This window comes from Emydura macquarii, unplaced genomic scaffold (assembly GCF_026122565.2).
Source record: "Emydura macquarii macquarii isolate MOO-44397 ecotype Brisbane River unplaced genomic scaffold, CSIRO-AGI_Emac_v2 contig_2676, whole genome shotgun sequence".
Taxonomy (NCBI): Eukaryota; Metazoa; Chordata; order Testudines; family Chelidae; genus Emydura; species Emydura macquarii.
The window spans coordinates 38,227,196-38,242,937 of NW_027132813.1; the positions used below are offsets into that span (position 1 = coordinate 38,227,196).

Here is a 15,742-nt window from a genome sequence, read left to right on the forward strand (position 1 = left end):
GACCTGCGCGGGGCAGGGAGGCGGAGATCGGCCCCTGGTGCAATCCATGCCCCCCTCAGGAGCCTCCGCAGGCTGCCTGCGCCTTAGCCCCCGCCCCAGCCCCGCCGCCTGCGGGCGGTGCCGGCCGCCACTAGCTGGGTCTCCGGGCTGGCTGCGCCCGCCTCAGGGGTCACTCAGGCGCCTGGCGGGGGGCGCTGGCTCGGCGCCGCGGTCCCGGCTGGGAGACACATGAAGTCAGGGGGAGGAAGGGGGGCTCCGTCGTCTCCTCCCCGCTCCATCCCGCCGGCGCTAGGGGGTCCCCCGGCTTCGGGGAGGCTGCAAGGAGCGCATCGGCGTGCGGCCGGCTCCGTCCGTCAGTCCCTTTCCCTGCCAGCCACCCGCCGTGCTGTTCCGGGTGTGGGTGTGACGGTGACACCCCCCTCCCCTCCCCTCCCCTCCCCTCCCGCAGCTGCAGCGTGCTCCTCCCTCCCTGCCGACCGGGCCCCGGGGGTGGAGTTACCGCCTGGCAGGACAGGAGCAGCCTCCCCTCTGCGCTTGGTGAGCCGCGCAGACCGAGGGGGGTGGGTACGTGTTAAGGTGGGCCAGGGCCAGCTGGCGGGAGTGGCTGAGGATCCCCCCCCCTCCATTTCCTCCCCAAAGCTGCTCTGGGGATCCCTTCCCAGCTGAGGAGGCCAGCCCTGGCTCCGTCTGCTCGCTTCCACCCCCTCCCCCCCAGCTGGCACGAGTGGGGCCTGCCTGAGGAAGCCATGCACTGTTCTCCCTCCCCTTGCAGGCAGCGGGGGGGCTGTGCGTGCATGGGGTGGGGGGGAGCAGCTGAGGACACACACTGACGATTGCGGGTGGGCAAGCAAGAGTGTGCAATATATACACTACGTGACAAACCCAGCCCCTCCCTCCGCCGGGGGGGGGGGGTGGTGGTGAGCGCTGCTTCCTCCTCTCGGTGTCCTAGGGCAAAGGAAAGGCACAGCCGACCGAGCCTCTCCGCGCTTCGGTGTCTCTGAAGCGATGGGGTGGGGAGGAGCCATAGACCCTTTAGCCAGTAGCAGCCCCACACCGCAGCAGATGGGGGTGTGGTGTGGTGTGGTGGGGAAGTGAGGGGGAATTGGGCCCGTAAAGGGAACGAGCCTTCCCGCTAACCAGGTGGTGGTGGGGAGGCTTGGTTGGGTTTTAGAGAGAAGGGGGAGGCGGGGGCGCTCCTTGGCTGGAGCAGCTGCAGCTGCTGCTGTTTGCTGGGGGTTTCCTGGGGAACCTGCTATTGGAAGGAGGCTGTAGTGAGTTCCCAGGGGGAGAGGAGAGGAGAGGAGTGGGGAAAGCAACAGCAGCCGCCCCATCCCTTCCCTGCTGCAATCCTGCCCTTGGGGGGTGGGAGGAGGCGGGATGGTGAAACGGAGAGGACTTTAGATCCGCCTCTCTCATTGATGAAATTTAAATACTTGTGCGTTTACCTTTAACCAGTTTGTCCAGAGAGTCATTTATTTCAGGGGACAAATGTGGGAAGGAGCTAGGAGGAAGCCGAGCTGAGGAAAATCTCCCTCTGTTTCTTTATTCATTATTTCTTTTGGAGTGTGTGGGCGGCTTCTCGTGGGATTTTTCTTCCAAGGCACTGATTAAATACCTTTTAAATGATTGATACTTTATAACAGGTTAACTAAAACAGGCAGTGAAACGTCTTCTACTACACAAGGGGGCGACAAGGGGAAAATTGCCTCCTGTAGTTTATTGTGTATTTTTGGCAAATTCTCTATTTATAAAAGGAAAATATTTATTAAGGAACAAAAAAAAAATGTCATTTGCAAAAGGTAAGTGGATGTGCTTTTATTTTTCTTTGCGGCTTCAGCTCTGCATGTTCTTGGCTGATTTATTTTTTTCAGTAGCTCCCTGTAGTCCTGGCAGCATAAGCGGTGATGGTGGTGGCAGAGTTACCATTTGCAAGATTTTGGTGGTGGCAGTGGTGTTGATTTGATAGCTGAATTCGGCGGCAGGGCCCTGCCATTCTGTCCTGGCTGGGCTCACTTATCTGGTTATGTTTCTTTTTCGTTTTACTGCAGCACACTCAAACCAGGTTGAGGCAGCTGCCGCTGTATCTGTAGCGAATAATAGACGAGACTGGCTCAACTGTCTCCCCTTCATTTATTTAAGAAAGGGGAGGGGGCACTGATCTTGTGTGTCTGTTCTCGCTTTTGGGAGGGTCGGGTGGATTTTGGCATGCGCTGTTCCCCCGAAGGCTCTGGCAATCTCTTCGCTCTGTGTGTGTACGTGGTGTGAGTTTCAGATTTATTTATTGCGAAACGGGGGTGGCCCACGAGAGGTCATTTCATGAGGAGAAATTACTTTGCATTGCTGTGGCATTTTTCCCTCCTTGGAACTGATTCTTAAGACGATTTAAAAAAAAATAAACAAACCCATCACATGTCTGTGTTTTATGCACATAGTAGCTTCAGGCCTGTCAACAAAATAACCCTCCCTATAGTAAGGGTTGTAGTGTTAACCCGGTCTTATGCATATAGGTCTGTCTGTATATATGTGTTATACAGAAGACATTAAAAATTTGGCTTTGAAAACAAGTCTTCTTAACTCTGCATGTGTGCCTAGACATTGCATAACACTTGCTATATAAATGGATCTACTGTTTTCAGTCACTGGGTAACACCTGAATGTGGTGAACTAAAGGGGGAAAACTACAGCCATTTTCCTCAAGTCAGCAGTCTGAGAATTAATAAGACAAGCCACTTTTCACCATGAATAAACTGCAAAATGTATCTCTTTTTTTTTTTTTTTTTAAAAAGTGTCTTTTAAAATTACTACTGGCATTTCTCAGCCTAGTGCTGGAAGTGGCCATTTTGCAGAAAAGTGGTATCATTTATGAAACTGACAACTTGAGAAACCTCTGTAAGACTATAACCAAGTTTCAGAAACTATTGTAATGCCTAGAATTTGACAATCTAAAACTTAAAAAAAAAAAAAAAAAAAAAAAGTTTTTCTGCTGTTTAAATCAATATTAAAATACTTGGAAAGTTAGTCTGATGCACTGCTAATGTCAAATGGCATTTTTCGGTATGACTATCAGCACTAGGCTTAGAAATACATTTGTGTCTCACCTTAAAATCTAAACTTTGGCTATGTTAATAGCAAAACTGCTTCTTAGCTTGTGAACTCAGAGCATTAGCTTGAGAAAAATGACTTCATATATCTTATAACGGGTGGAATGTCCTCTTACATCCTTAAAACACACATGTTGTTTTTAGCACTATAAAAAAGAAAATCAAAGAAGATGGTTGTGAGGAGTGAGTGAATAGAATGAACTAATACAAGTTAATTTACTGTATTAGATCATGCATATTTTTGAAGTCTCATCAAAAGTGCCCTGAACTCCTTACTGCATTTGAAGTTTAGCTGTTCTTTACTTAATTCACATAGGCAACCTTCATTGTGCATGCCCTGCGCAAGCAATCATCTGAATTCATAACACCAAAGGGACTTCAAAGATTCTTAAAAGTAGATATTAGCCACAACAAGTTTAAGTCCACAGGCTGTGTCGGCAAAACTTCATTTTACATATATATGTCAACTTTTACCTAAAGAGTTACTACTTAACTTGAACCATGACTCCCTCTTGGGGCATTGTATACCAAGATCCAAACCACTATAAACATTCTCTTTTGGCTGAATTGTGAACCTTTAAAAAACTAAACAAATTGCCACCAGTATATGGTGTATTATTTTATTGGTCTGTGGCACATACAAGTTTACCTGGCAGTTAAAATAATTGTCAGCTACATGCAATAGTTACATTTGGGGATTGCTGAAAAGGATCACAAATGATGATAAAAATTAAAATATACTAGGAATTACGGATAAAACAGGCCTTGAATTAGGACTCTCCACCTTTCAACCACTTTTACTAATTTACACGATAAAAGGCTTCTCATGCATGGTAAGGTGTTTGGGGGGTGACCTTATTGCTGTATCATAACTAAAGTATTTTAATAAAATAAGGTCTCAGCCAGTCAATCTTCAAAACTTAATATTCTCTGGAATTTCCAACTCTTATTGTGACACTTGCCTACATCGTCACTCATTTTCCACATGGACCACTCCCTTGAACAGTCATTCCTTTTTTTTTTAATCTTGCCCTAATCTGACCTCAGACAACTGTTTAAACACACCATGCCCGCTAAAGTCTGAGGTAGCTGCAAACAACTGGGAAGACAAGAATTCTTTTTCCTTCTGTGTTTTTATGTAATTGGGATGTTTGACAGTGTAGTCTTGGTAAACTGCTTTTGCAATTATCAGATGTTTTTGTGTGCAATCTCATTTTACTCAGTCATGGTTATTACCTTTCATTATAGTCCTGAAAAAATTTACTTATCTATGGCTACTAACTGTGTGTAAATAGGCAAGTAGAAGGTTTTTTTTCTGTCATTGTTATCACTATGGGGGAGTAGCCATGAGCCTCAGCTGGTAAATTTAATAATTGCTTCTGTTTAGTATTGGATTAGACTTGTTCATGTGCTTGCAGGATTGAGGTCTAGGTATGTGAGTAACTAGAATCACAGGAGTGACTCTACTTGTATGTAGAGTTACTCTTGAAATTAACGGTTAGTTATATGCCAAAGAAAATGGATTATTTATTTGTATTGCTATAGCTCTTAGGAGCCCTACGACTCCTTTGTGCTAAGTGCTATACAAATGCAGAACAAAAAGATAAGATCATAAAATATGGTAGCAATAAGCAACAGTAAGTCTCCTTCCTTCCCACCACTTCTCCAGCATGAGCAGCAACATGAAACTGACAAGCATTTTGTTTATTTCAATTTTCCTTGGGCAGTAGTGCATCAGATACATGAATGATATTCTTTGTGGGACTGTCTTAGAGACATAGGAAATTATGACATTCTCTTACTCACTTTAAATCCTATTAGGCTCTTAAACTTCCTTAGTAACAATGGGAGAAATCTTTTGTCTTGCAATTAAATATTTAAAGCACTAGAACATAAAGACTTTCTTTTATTTTATTGTAGTATTCTGTACATTTAAACAACATTCTTCTGATAATTCCATTATTTTTTATTAAATAACACAAGGCAATAAACTTTTACAGACCATTTGGCAGAAAATATAGGGTTGTGGCATTTATTCAGCAAGGCATTTAAGCACATACATAGTCCCAAATAAAGGCCTAAATCTTCATCTGAATGAATAATAATTGCATATATTTTCCTTAAGCAAGTGCACTTATACAACCCATTAAGGAATCCATAAGGCACTTGGAAGAGAGGAAGGTGATCAGGAACAGTCAACACGGATTCACCAAGGGAAAATCATGCCTGAACAACCTGATTGCTTTCTATGATGAGGTGACTGGCTCTGTGGATGTAGGGAAGGCGGTAGATGTGATATACCTTGACTTTAGCAAAGCTTTTGATGCTGTCTCTCACAGTATTCTTATCAGCAAGTTAAAGAAGTATGGGTTGGATGAATGGACTATAAAATGGATAGTGAACTGGCTAGAGCATAGGGCTCAACGAGTAGTGATCAATGGCTCCATGTCTAGCTGGCAACCGGTCACAAGCAGAGTGCCCCAGGGGTCAGTCCTGGGGCCAGTTTTGTTCAACATGTTCATTAATGATCTGGAAGATGGGGTAGATTGCATCCTCAGCAAGTTTGCGGATGACACTAAGCTGGGGGGAGTGGTAGATACCCTGGAAGGTAGGGATAGGATACAGAAGGACCTAAACAAACTGGAGGATTGGGTCAAAAGAAATCTGATGAGGTTCAACAAAGAAAAGTGCAGAGTCCTCCACTTAGGAAGGAAGAATCCCATGCACAGCTATAGACTGGGGACCAACGAGCTGGGCAGCAGCTCTGCAGAAAAGGATCTGGGGGTAACGGTGGATAAAAAGCTGGATATGAGTCAGCAGTGTGCCCTGGTTGTCAAGAAGGCTAATAGCATATTGGGCTGCATTAGGAGGAGCATCGCCAGCAGGTCGCAGGAAGTGATTATTCCCCTCTATTCGGCATTGGTTAGTCTAAATGTGGCCTTTTGTGTCCAGTTTTGGGCCCCCCACTACAAAAAGGATGTAGACAAGTTGGAGAGAGTCCAGCGGAAGGCAACAAAAATGATTAGGGGGCTGGAGCACAGGACTTATGAGGAGAGGCTAAGGGAACTGGGCTTGTTTAGTCTGCAAAAGAGAAGAATGAGGGGGTTTTGATATCAGTCTTTAACTACCTGAAAGGGGGTTCCAGGGAGGATGGGGCTAGGCCGTTCTCGGTGGTGGCAGATGACAGAACAAGGAGCAACGGGTAGGTCTAGGTTGGACATTAGGAAGAAGTTTTTCACTAGGAGGGTGGTGAAGCACTGGAATGGGTTACCTAGGGAAGTGGTGGAATCTCCATCTTTAGAGGTTTTTAAGCTGAGGTTTGACAAAGCCCTGGCTGGGATGATATAGCTGAGGTTAGTCCTGCTCTGAGCAGGGGATTGGACTAGATGACCTCTGAGGTCCCTTCCAACTCTAATATTCTATGATTCTAATCCTATGCATCAAATTACAAAAAAAAAAAAAAAAAAAAAAAAGTAAAAATTCTTTTTGATTCTGCATTATATGTTTATACACTGCTTTAAAAAGACCTGCCATTTGTTGCAAAAAATCTCAGCACTCATTTATAGATTGATATTAATGGAATGGAGCTAAATTTCACATAACTATTTCTCTTATAACTCTGCACTCTTGAGGAGTCCTTGCCATTTTGCTTGTAGTTTCTTACCAGACTTGATTAACTTAAGTTGAATCCAGTTTTGGACCTGGATTTATTTGTCTTTTCAACACACTCTTGCAATTTTTTCTTTTTGACAGGAATATTAATAGGCTACATTTTAAAAATAAGTAACTTTTTTCCATTTCCATAACTTTTTTTGTTTGTAAATATAATAATTTTTTTTGACTATTTGGCTACATCTGCACTTAACCCCTACTCTCTCCTCCGCCCACCCAAGAAAAAACATTACCACTACCATACCTTTAAAATTCTAATGTGGACAAGGCGAGTTGTAGTTTTGATACTTATTTGCTACTTGAGGTAAAGCCTACGGTTTACCTGACCAGCTAACATGCTAAAAGTGTGTCTACAATTGGATTTTAATGGTTTTTTTTTTCTTTTTTTTAAATAAACACTTCTTAGTGAATGAAGACAAAGCCTTCAAGGTCAGTGTTTTTGGCTGCCTGGAGTTAGAATGATGAAGAGCTGTGTAGTCGAACTCTGCTAATTTCCACACTTCAGAGGTTGCACATGCACAAAGCAACAGGTTCACCTAACCCTTAGCAAAAATTTAATAGCCTAGTATTGTAGTGAGGTCTCATTCTATGAGAGTAATTACATTTTAATAATCTATTAAAAACACTTACTAGAAGTATTATCACAGAGAACAAATCAGTCACAAAATGTAAGTTTTATTCCCTTCTGTGAGAAGTCATAAAAGTGACTTGCAATGCGTCTCCCATTCAATGTGAATTAACAAAGTTTTCAACATAAATGTCAGGTGGGGTAAGTTAACTCGCTTTTTTAAATGTAGTTAGTATTTCACGATAATAGTACTCATGTTTCCGGTAATTTGGTAATTGCACTGTTTCTTCTGATATGTGATATATGGGGTCCTGAGTTGTTGCTGTATTTGAGAACATATGTTGCAATATGTATCAAAGATTACAAACACTTACAAAGTGTGTTTCATCTTGCTTAAACTTCTGTAAAGGAACCTACTACATCAACTCAAATTGTGAATGAAAAATAGCACTTTCAGTTGTTTAAAAAAAGTAGTAAATTGTTAGACGATTATTTTATTGTAGGAATAAATACCAGAATTTCTCTTAAAAGAACTGTATGCACATTTGAAAATGATTAAAAAGAGAAAATTTAATTAACAGGTTTTAAGAAGTTGTTTTTTCTTTTTCTAGACAATTAAACATTGTTTTTAATGATTAGGAATTGTAGTAGGTATCTCAGATTTACATTTCCCCTGTGTTGCACCACAGCATGTGCATTGTAGCATTCTTTTTTTTTTTTTTCCCTACCTGCAAGACAGTGCAGTCAGGAAAATGGCTACTGTGAGTTTCCCAGCTATGATTAGACAGTCAGTGAATTCTGACACAATTTTGATTTGTATAAACAATTTCACTATTAAAATGAATGTGCCTCTGGCATTATTACAAAAATATTTCAGTGAAATATTATTTTAATTTAATGACCATTCTATATAAACTTTACTTTTAAGCATAGCTTCCTATTTGAATAATATTTGTAAATACAACTCATGCTTCATTTGAAGCAGCTTTTTCCTTTTCTCATTATACAACTGTTCAGGATGTTTCAAAATCCCAGTTATATTTGGCAATAGGTTTTCCCTGTTACAGAGCAGTGATTGCTTAAGGGAATCAGCAGAAATTAAATTAACTAAAGTCTTCTGAGATTACACTCGTGTTCTAGATGCTTGCTTTGGTAACAGTGAAAGTGGCAGTAACTATTTTCTGATTTCCCCTTTGGCATAGTATGGATCAATATTTGCAGACTTTATTGATCCTTTATCTATATAAATATGAATAATCAGTTTTCAACAGCAAAGTGCGTGCTGAAGTGATAGGCAAACTAATACTTCAAGTTGCTTAGTAATTGAAATGTATATATTACAGTATTAAAATGCTCATGATAAAGGCAAGTTAGGTAGACAGATTCAGGTAGTCCTCAGTAAGTTCCAGGAAAGTTCACTGTCTAGATAACTAAAACATATTTATTTTATCTTTGTTCAGATAAGTTAGTCTTTATAAAATGCACACTGTGGAAAACAATAAACATGTATTGCTGAAGAGCATTATCATTAAATTTTCTTTCCTGTTCTAGTACAGTATTGTGATGAAATTGAATGACTGAGTCCAAAAGTGTCTCTTCACAGAAATTTGTATCTAGATCATGGGTCTTCCACAATTTTATTTATTGAAATTATTCTTGTTTTTCCATGCTTTCTGTTCTCCTCCAAACTTCTAGGTATTTATACTTAAGAGATTTTTAATGGACAGCTTGTATTTTTCTGGGTACATTAGCAGAGCTACAAAACAAGTCTGGATTACATGTTGGTTTTTAAAAAAGAGATGCCTAAAGTAATGCTGCTTTTAGATGCATTAAACGATCAGCTTGGAGGTTAGCCAGGGCATGATTTTTCCCACACTTAATCTTGTTTCTTATTTGTTTAAAAAAGATTTTAGCAAAGCAATGTCTCAAGCTGGCACTTCCCAGTTTCAAGAAGTCATTCGACAAGAGCTGGAATATTCAATGAAAGTGGAACTTGACAAAATACTTGCAACTGCACCTCAGAATGAGCTAGAGGTAAGGATTACAAAGGATGTAACTCTGAAAATGCCTCCAGATAACTTCTCTGGTTTAAATGAATTTTGTGGAAAGAGGGACGGGCAAAAATACATAATAGGGAAGAGATGATACAAGATAGGAGGAAGGGGAAGAGAGATGATGCTTAGTTTAAGTGTTGGATGTGAAGGACTTGTACTCAAGGCTTTTGGCTACCAAGCTAATGAATTATTGAATTGGTAGCTGGAAACATTCACAAATAAAATCTTTTTCTCCACACCTTTTCCCCTCTCCTGCTTCACAGTTTGAAAAAGCATGTCTCCAATAGACACAAAAATGAGACTGACCCTGCTCTGTTAAATTTTTAAAATACATAATTAACTAACCAATCGTGTAACTTCCTAGGAGTTCCATACTGCATGCAAAACTGAAATTTCAATTGAAAGAACATGAATAATTTGAATAAAAACTGAAGAAGTGTTCAGGTTGAAATATTTTCTCTCCCCAATCAAACTGAAACTGAAATTATAAAAATATGAAAATGTTTACAATAGTCCATATAAACACATCCCAGAACATAAAATGTTAACTTAGCTTGGAAAATTTAATTGCTTCTTATGCTGCTTGGAATAGGGTTATTACCGAAATTATGCTGAAATATTTTAAAACTGAGCCAATTTGAGACGAGAACAGAAGTAGAGTAACAAAGAGTCAAGCTCTTGAAATGTGACAGAGTAGTCAGGGCAAAGACCTTTTTATTCAATGATTGTTTTAACAATTTGACTGAAACTGAAAATTTTAGCAAGACTCACAAAGCTGTCTATTCTCTGAAATTTGTGAGGAAAACTTTGTAGTCTTTCCCTCACTGTTTTTTGTATGGATCTTCTCTTTAAAGGACAATGTGCTTGGTATGTGACCACAGTTGCATAGTCAGAATAATATAATCCCTACTTTTAGAACGTACTGTGATTTTGTGTAATCTTGAGAAAAGTAGGGATGGGCCTGGACCCTATGTAGAGGAGAGACTTCCAAGGAAAACTTAGGTTATTGAAGGAAGTGATGCTGGTGACTCAGAGGGTTACTGTCCTGCCTCTGAGTTATTACCGGACTTTTCACCATTTCTGGTTATTAAAGATCCTACATGCTCAAAGAAATAGGAACATTATCCCTTCAGGTCCTGAACAAACTAATTTAGGTAATTATGTATTGGCCAACATTTTCAGAGAAGTGTCCTGATTTTTTTTTGGTGAGAACTGCAGGTACTCAGCATAATTTACTTTAGTGAGATTTAGTACTTCTGAAAGTTAGGCCACTTTTTTAGGACCTGAACTCTAGGCACTTTGATTTGAAAACTTTGGCCATTTTTTTTCCACCTAAATTCTCCCGGCAGTTTCAACTGGATAAGGTATTCTGTGCTTCTAAGGTGTTATGCAATATTGCTATGTTTCACCCCAAAGTTGGCTGCATTTAAATGTTGGATTATGTGATTCTTATGAATGGATTGTACATCAGGTTTGTAAAATGCTTTTGTGATGAGTCCATACATAAATACAAAATGCCATTATTCATAAAACTCATCCGCTCTCTCTCCCTCTTTTAGCACACTAAAAAAGACCTTGAAGGGTTTAAGAAGCTATTCCATAGATTCTTGCAAGAAAAAGGACCTTCTGTGGACTGGGGGAAGATTCAGAGACCCCCAGAAGACTCTGTAAGTTGCAATAAAATGACAAAAATCTAGCCAAGGGATCTTAAAATTAGTGATCACTGCTTGCATTGAAATATATTGTCAACAGTACAAAGCACATAATTGCCATAGTTGTTTAAGATAAAGTGGGACAACACTTTACATAAGTCTTTATTGCAGAGAGAACTAAAACATGAGCATATGTTTTATGTGTTCCTGAACATCAGGTCCTGCTTAACATGTATGTAAATTCTCCCCTAGTTTTCTTGTTAACTGTTCCATTACTTAAAGAAAATGGTGATAAACACAACTTGCTGTTTGATCTGATGCTCTGCAAAGAAAGGTAATTTGTGGTGTCGGGAGTATGTAGGACATCCACTGTCTCCATCCCACCTCTCCCACAAACGAAAACATGTTGCAACTCCCAGATAAGGTTGTGTCTGATTATCAGTTTTTACTAACTACTTTAAAAGAGATGCATGGTAAATGGGTTGGATTTTATAGCTCAGAACTTTTTTTTTGCTGTAGTATAGTTTATATAAATCAAGGCATTAGGATACAGTTCATGTTGTTCAAAGTGTACAATTTCATTGCAGTATTGTTTATGGCAGAAAAAAATTTAGCTTTTTAAGTGAGAGGGTGTCACGAAAAACAGTAGATTTTTCCCACAAGTGTTTCTGTAAAGGTAAACGTTGTTCACTGTGCCAAACCCTGTTTTTAATCAATTCATCTATGGCCCTAGGCTGTGTCTTGGCTGATTCATAACTAAAGATTAGAGGCATAATGTGAGAGTGTTTGCTCTCCCAGAGCAGTAACCTGGTGTATTAAAACTGATTTGGAGTCGTAAGATGTTAGTATCTTCACCAGTTGATGGGCATTGTTTGCTGGGATGCTATCTGTCAGCAGTGATTGAATTAAAGATCCACTTTGCAACTGAAAAGCAGGCTGTTCAGCTGCATGCAGAATAGGTGCTGATGCTGCTCTCCAAAGAGGTACTGAAAAATTATGCAGTCCTGTAGCAAGTCTAAGGTCTGGTCTACACTAGGAAATTAGTGTATAACTATGTTGCTTGGGTGTGAAAAATCCACACCTCTGAATGACATAGTTAAACTGACCTATTCCCACAGGATAGCCTGTGCTAGGCTGATGGGAGAATTCTCCTGTCAACCTAGCTACTGCTTCTCAAGGAGGTGAAGTATCCATGCCAATGGGAGAACCTCTCCCATCGGCATAGGTAGTGTCTTTACTGAAGTGCTACAGTAGTGCAGCTGTGTCACCACTGAATTTTAAGTGTAGACAAGCCTTAAGTTTCTTGCAAATCTAGTTGTCTTAATTTTAAAATTATTTTCATGATCTGAGGACTTCAGTAACTCATCCAGAGGTTATGAGTATATTACAGAACTGGATGGGTGAGGTTTTGTGGCCTGCCATGTCCAGGAGGTCAGATTAGATCACGAGGGTCCCTTCTGGTCTATAAGACTTCCTACTTTGGTATTGTGTAAAGTCTCTTGAGTGGGAGGAAAATGCATTTCCAGTATTGCCCCATGTAACATTACTGTAGAAAAATAGCTTTACACAGTGTAGAGGCCAATCCCAATATGATTATTCTTCAGTTTGGGTCTGGTGTGACTTCTGGAGCCAGTTATACAATAAAATGTGAATTCAGCAATATCTTAGTCACTGCTGAATACTATTTAACAGTTGGATGGCTATGATATAAATTGCAGTGTCTATTCCTACAGCACAAATAAAAGGGTAATTTTAGTTCATGGCTGAAAGCAGCCTGTATTGGGGGGGAAATGAGCATCTCATGTGTCTTCTGCTATGCTGGTTCTTTATCTGGAACCTAAACTTCCTTCAGCCATACAGCCCACCCATGTGACCTATGATCACTTTTTTATTATTGTATTATTCCATAGCTGTGCATCATCATGCCACCTAGATTATTCATGTGCCTTGTTCAAAAGGCATAGATGTCATCCCATTACCTACTAAGAACTCTGAATTAAACCATCCCACTTGACAAATACCATTGAGGTAAATAAATAACTTGGGGGTCAAAAAAACCCTCCTTCATGTTCCTACTACTATGTAATTATTCTTAGTTAAATAGATTTATCTCTGATGTTAGGAATGTACTGTTATGGTATAATCATTATACCTTATTGCTCCAATTAGCAGCTTTATTTTCTCCACAAGGTTCATTTGGAACTTGCATGACACTCATAGCTTCATTCCAATACTTTTTCTTGCATATGAATGATGGTAAAGCAACCTCATGTTACTCCTTGAAATGCATTTTCTATTTATTTGTATCTAAGGAAAAAATCTTATAAAATTGTGCGTATAAAAGTATCTTGCTTTAAGTTTGGTACTAAAAGTTCAAAACAATTGCTGTCACAACAAAGGAGAGCTCAAGCTTTTACAGCTGGTAACATATTGAATATATGTGGTGCTGCATAACATAGTTCCTTTAAAATGATTCTCAAATACTATACTGCCATATGACAATTACCTGCACATACATTGTCATCTGACAATATTTGAATCATAATTGCACATTAATACTGTGTGTAAATTTGAATTCTTAAGTTTGTCCAAAGCAAGTTTGCTGAGATCTGATATCTGTATGACTGGAGAGCTGACACTCATGTCTTTGTCCCTTAAGTAATGCGCCCAAATCCCAAATGAAAGTAGTAGTAATAATCAGGAGGGTATTAAAGTAATAATAAAAGAAAACGGTAAACAAAGGGAAGATATGAGCACTTAGCACAATCAAGATGTTGAGAACAAAATTAATTAAGGAACCAAAGGACATGAAGAAAAGAAATTCTTTGATTACCTATGTGCAAATGTTAGCAGCCTGAGTAACAAACAGGAGGAATTGGAATCACTCATCTGTGAGCATAAATTTGATCTAGTTGGTATTACTGAAACCTGGTGGGATAGTTAAAATCAATGCTTATAACCTATGTAGGAAGGATTGAGCGGGCAAAAGGAGATGGGGAGTGGCTCTCTGTCAAAGATGGCTTTACATGTTACTGAGTCACTGATAACTTGGAAGAAAATTATCTTGAATGCTTATGAATAATTGTTCTAACAGATAAAGCACAAGATGGGTATTAATAGGGGTCAGACCACCAAACCACACTAAGGCAGTGTGAGGGGAGCAGCCTGCATGATTCGGGCATGTGTAATACATGGATTTTGATAAGGGCATGACTGAATGTGAAAAAGATTCTTAAACTTGCCTGCTACTTGGATTCATCTCAGTAAATTGAGTTATGAAGGAAAAGAACCAATAAATCAACTCCTTCTACCCACAAGCAAGTTTCAGGCTGAGGACAAGATAAGTCTATCGTATCCCTCTGGTGCTATTACTCAAGCAGTCCTCTAGAGTTAAGTCCTTAACACATTATTATGCCCTATTTTTAAAAAACGATCTCAACATATTGTGTACGTATTGACCAAGATTGGTTTCTGTGTTCCTCTCTATTCTGCCTGTGATGCCAATCTCCATGCTCCCATTGTCTCCCACAACTGTCTCTACGCCTTCATCCACATTGTTCCTTACGCTTGGAACATACTTGTATAATCTATTAGTCAAACTCCAAGCCACACCTCATTCACATCACTCCTAGAAAATGCACATCTGCATTGTCTACAAAAAATGAATGTTGCTTAACCTCCCCCCCCCCCCCAATCCTGCATTGCCAAGATGTATGTATTTCTAAAATGAGTACACTAATCTTATTTCTGCAAGCCATGTCCTTCCTTGTCCCATCTGTTTCTGAAGTATGTCTCTGTCTTCATTTGTTGGTCATGTCCAGTGTTTAGAATGTAAGCTTCTTAGAGCAGGAATTGATTTCCTATGCATTTCAGTGAAGCACTTGGCAAGCTCATGGGTTGGTATTAGGATAGTTCTTTTAGGTACTGTGTATAAGAGCTGACCATCTCCTGGACACGTATGGAGTTGCTAAAAGACAGTCCAGATTCACCAGCAACCTCTTAGGCCCTAAGCCTGCAAAGACCTATTTCCATGCTTGAATTTGAGTTCAGTGGGACTAACTGTGCTTAAAGTTAAGCACATGCATAACTGTGCACAAATTAAGCACATGCTTTTCAGGATCAGAGCCTTAGTTCTCAAATTTTCCACCCATTGTCTACTATATTAAGAAGCTGAAATATCCAGCAAGGCCAAATGATCTGAAGTTATAAAAATGTGCATGTCACAGCTGTCATTGGCCTGACACTGCAGTAAATAAGTGTGCATCTAAATAGAAGACTTGGATGGAATTGGTTACTTCAGAGGGGCCCAGATCTCTCTCCCTATCTTTTGTGTAAACAACTTTTAAATGTGAAATTCGAAATAGGGAAGGGTGGTTCTTTCTTTAAAAAAGCAAATTCCTCTCCATTATAACCTGGTTGTCTATTGAAACTGAGTCTTCTTTTGAGGAGCTAGACTGGGAGTTGCAAAGAAATATAGTAAAATTTGAAGGATGAAGTCACTCTTTGGCTTCAAGGCAGTGTATGAACAGGTACTATGTTTAAACACTTAAGCTTTCCTAGATATAGTGGCTGTTAAACTTGCTGATCTTTGCTTTCTGTAAATAGGTGGTGAATACTGCATATAGTGATGTAACCGTATCTATTTGTTAAAAGAAAAATTGGTACATTTTCAAGGGTGACCACTGTACATGAGCA

At 40.0% G+C, this 15,742-nt stretch overlaps 1 protein-coding gene across 2 annotated transcripts in view; it reads left to right on the top strand.

Annotated features, from left to right (window-relative positions):
• The first annotated feature begins 490 nt into the window (after window positions 1-490).
• UGP2 (UDP-glucose pyrophosphorylase 2) overlaps window positions 491-15,742 on the top strand; it is a 33,504-nt gene continuing 18,252 nt past the window's right edge. Inside the window, exons 1-3 of one of the 2 annotated variants that reach the window (XM_067565240.1) lie at window positions 491-537; window positions 9,248-9,375; window positions 10,955-11,062. In XM_067565240.1, coding sequence (XP_067421341.1) covers window positions 9,262-9,375; window positions 10,955-11,062 — 222 coding nt within the window. In that variant the 5' untranslated portion in view covers window positions 491-537; window positions 9,248-9,261. Of the gene's footprint in view, window positions 538-1,243; window positions 1,800-9,247; window positions 9,376-10,954; window positions 11,063-15,742 lie in introns of those variants that run through there. The other variant, XM_067565239.1, reaches the window with a different exon arrangement.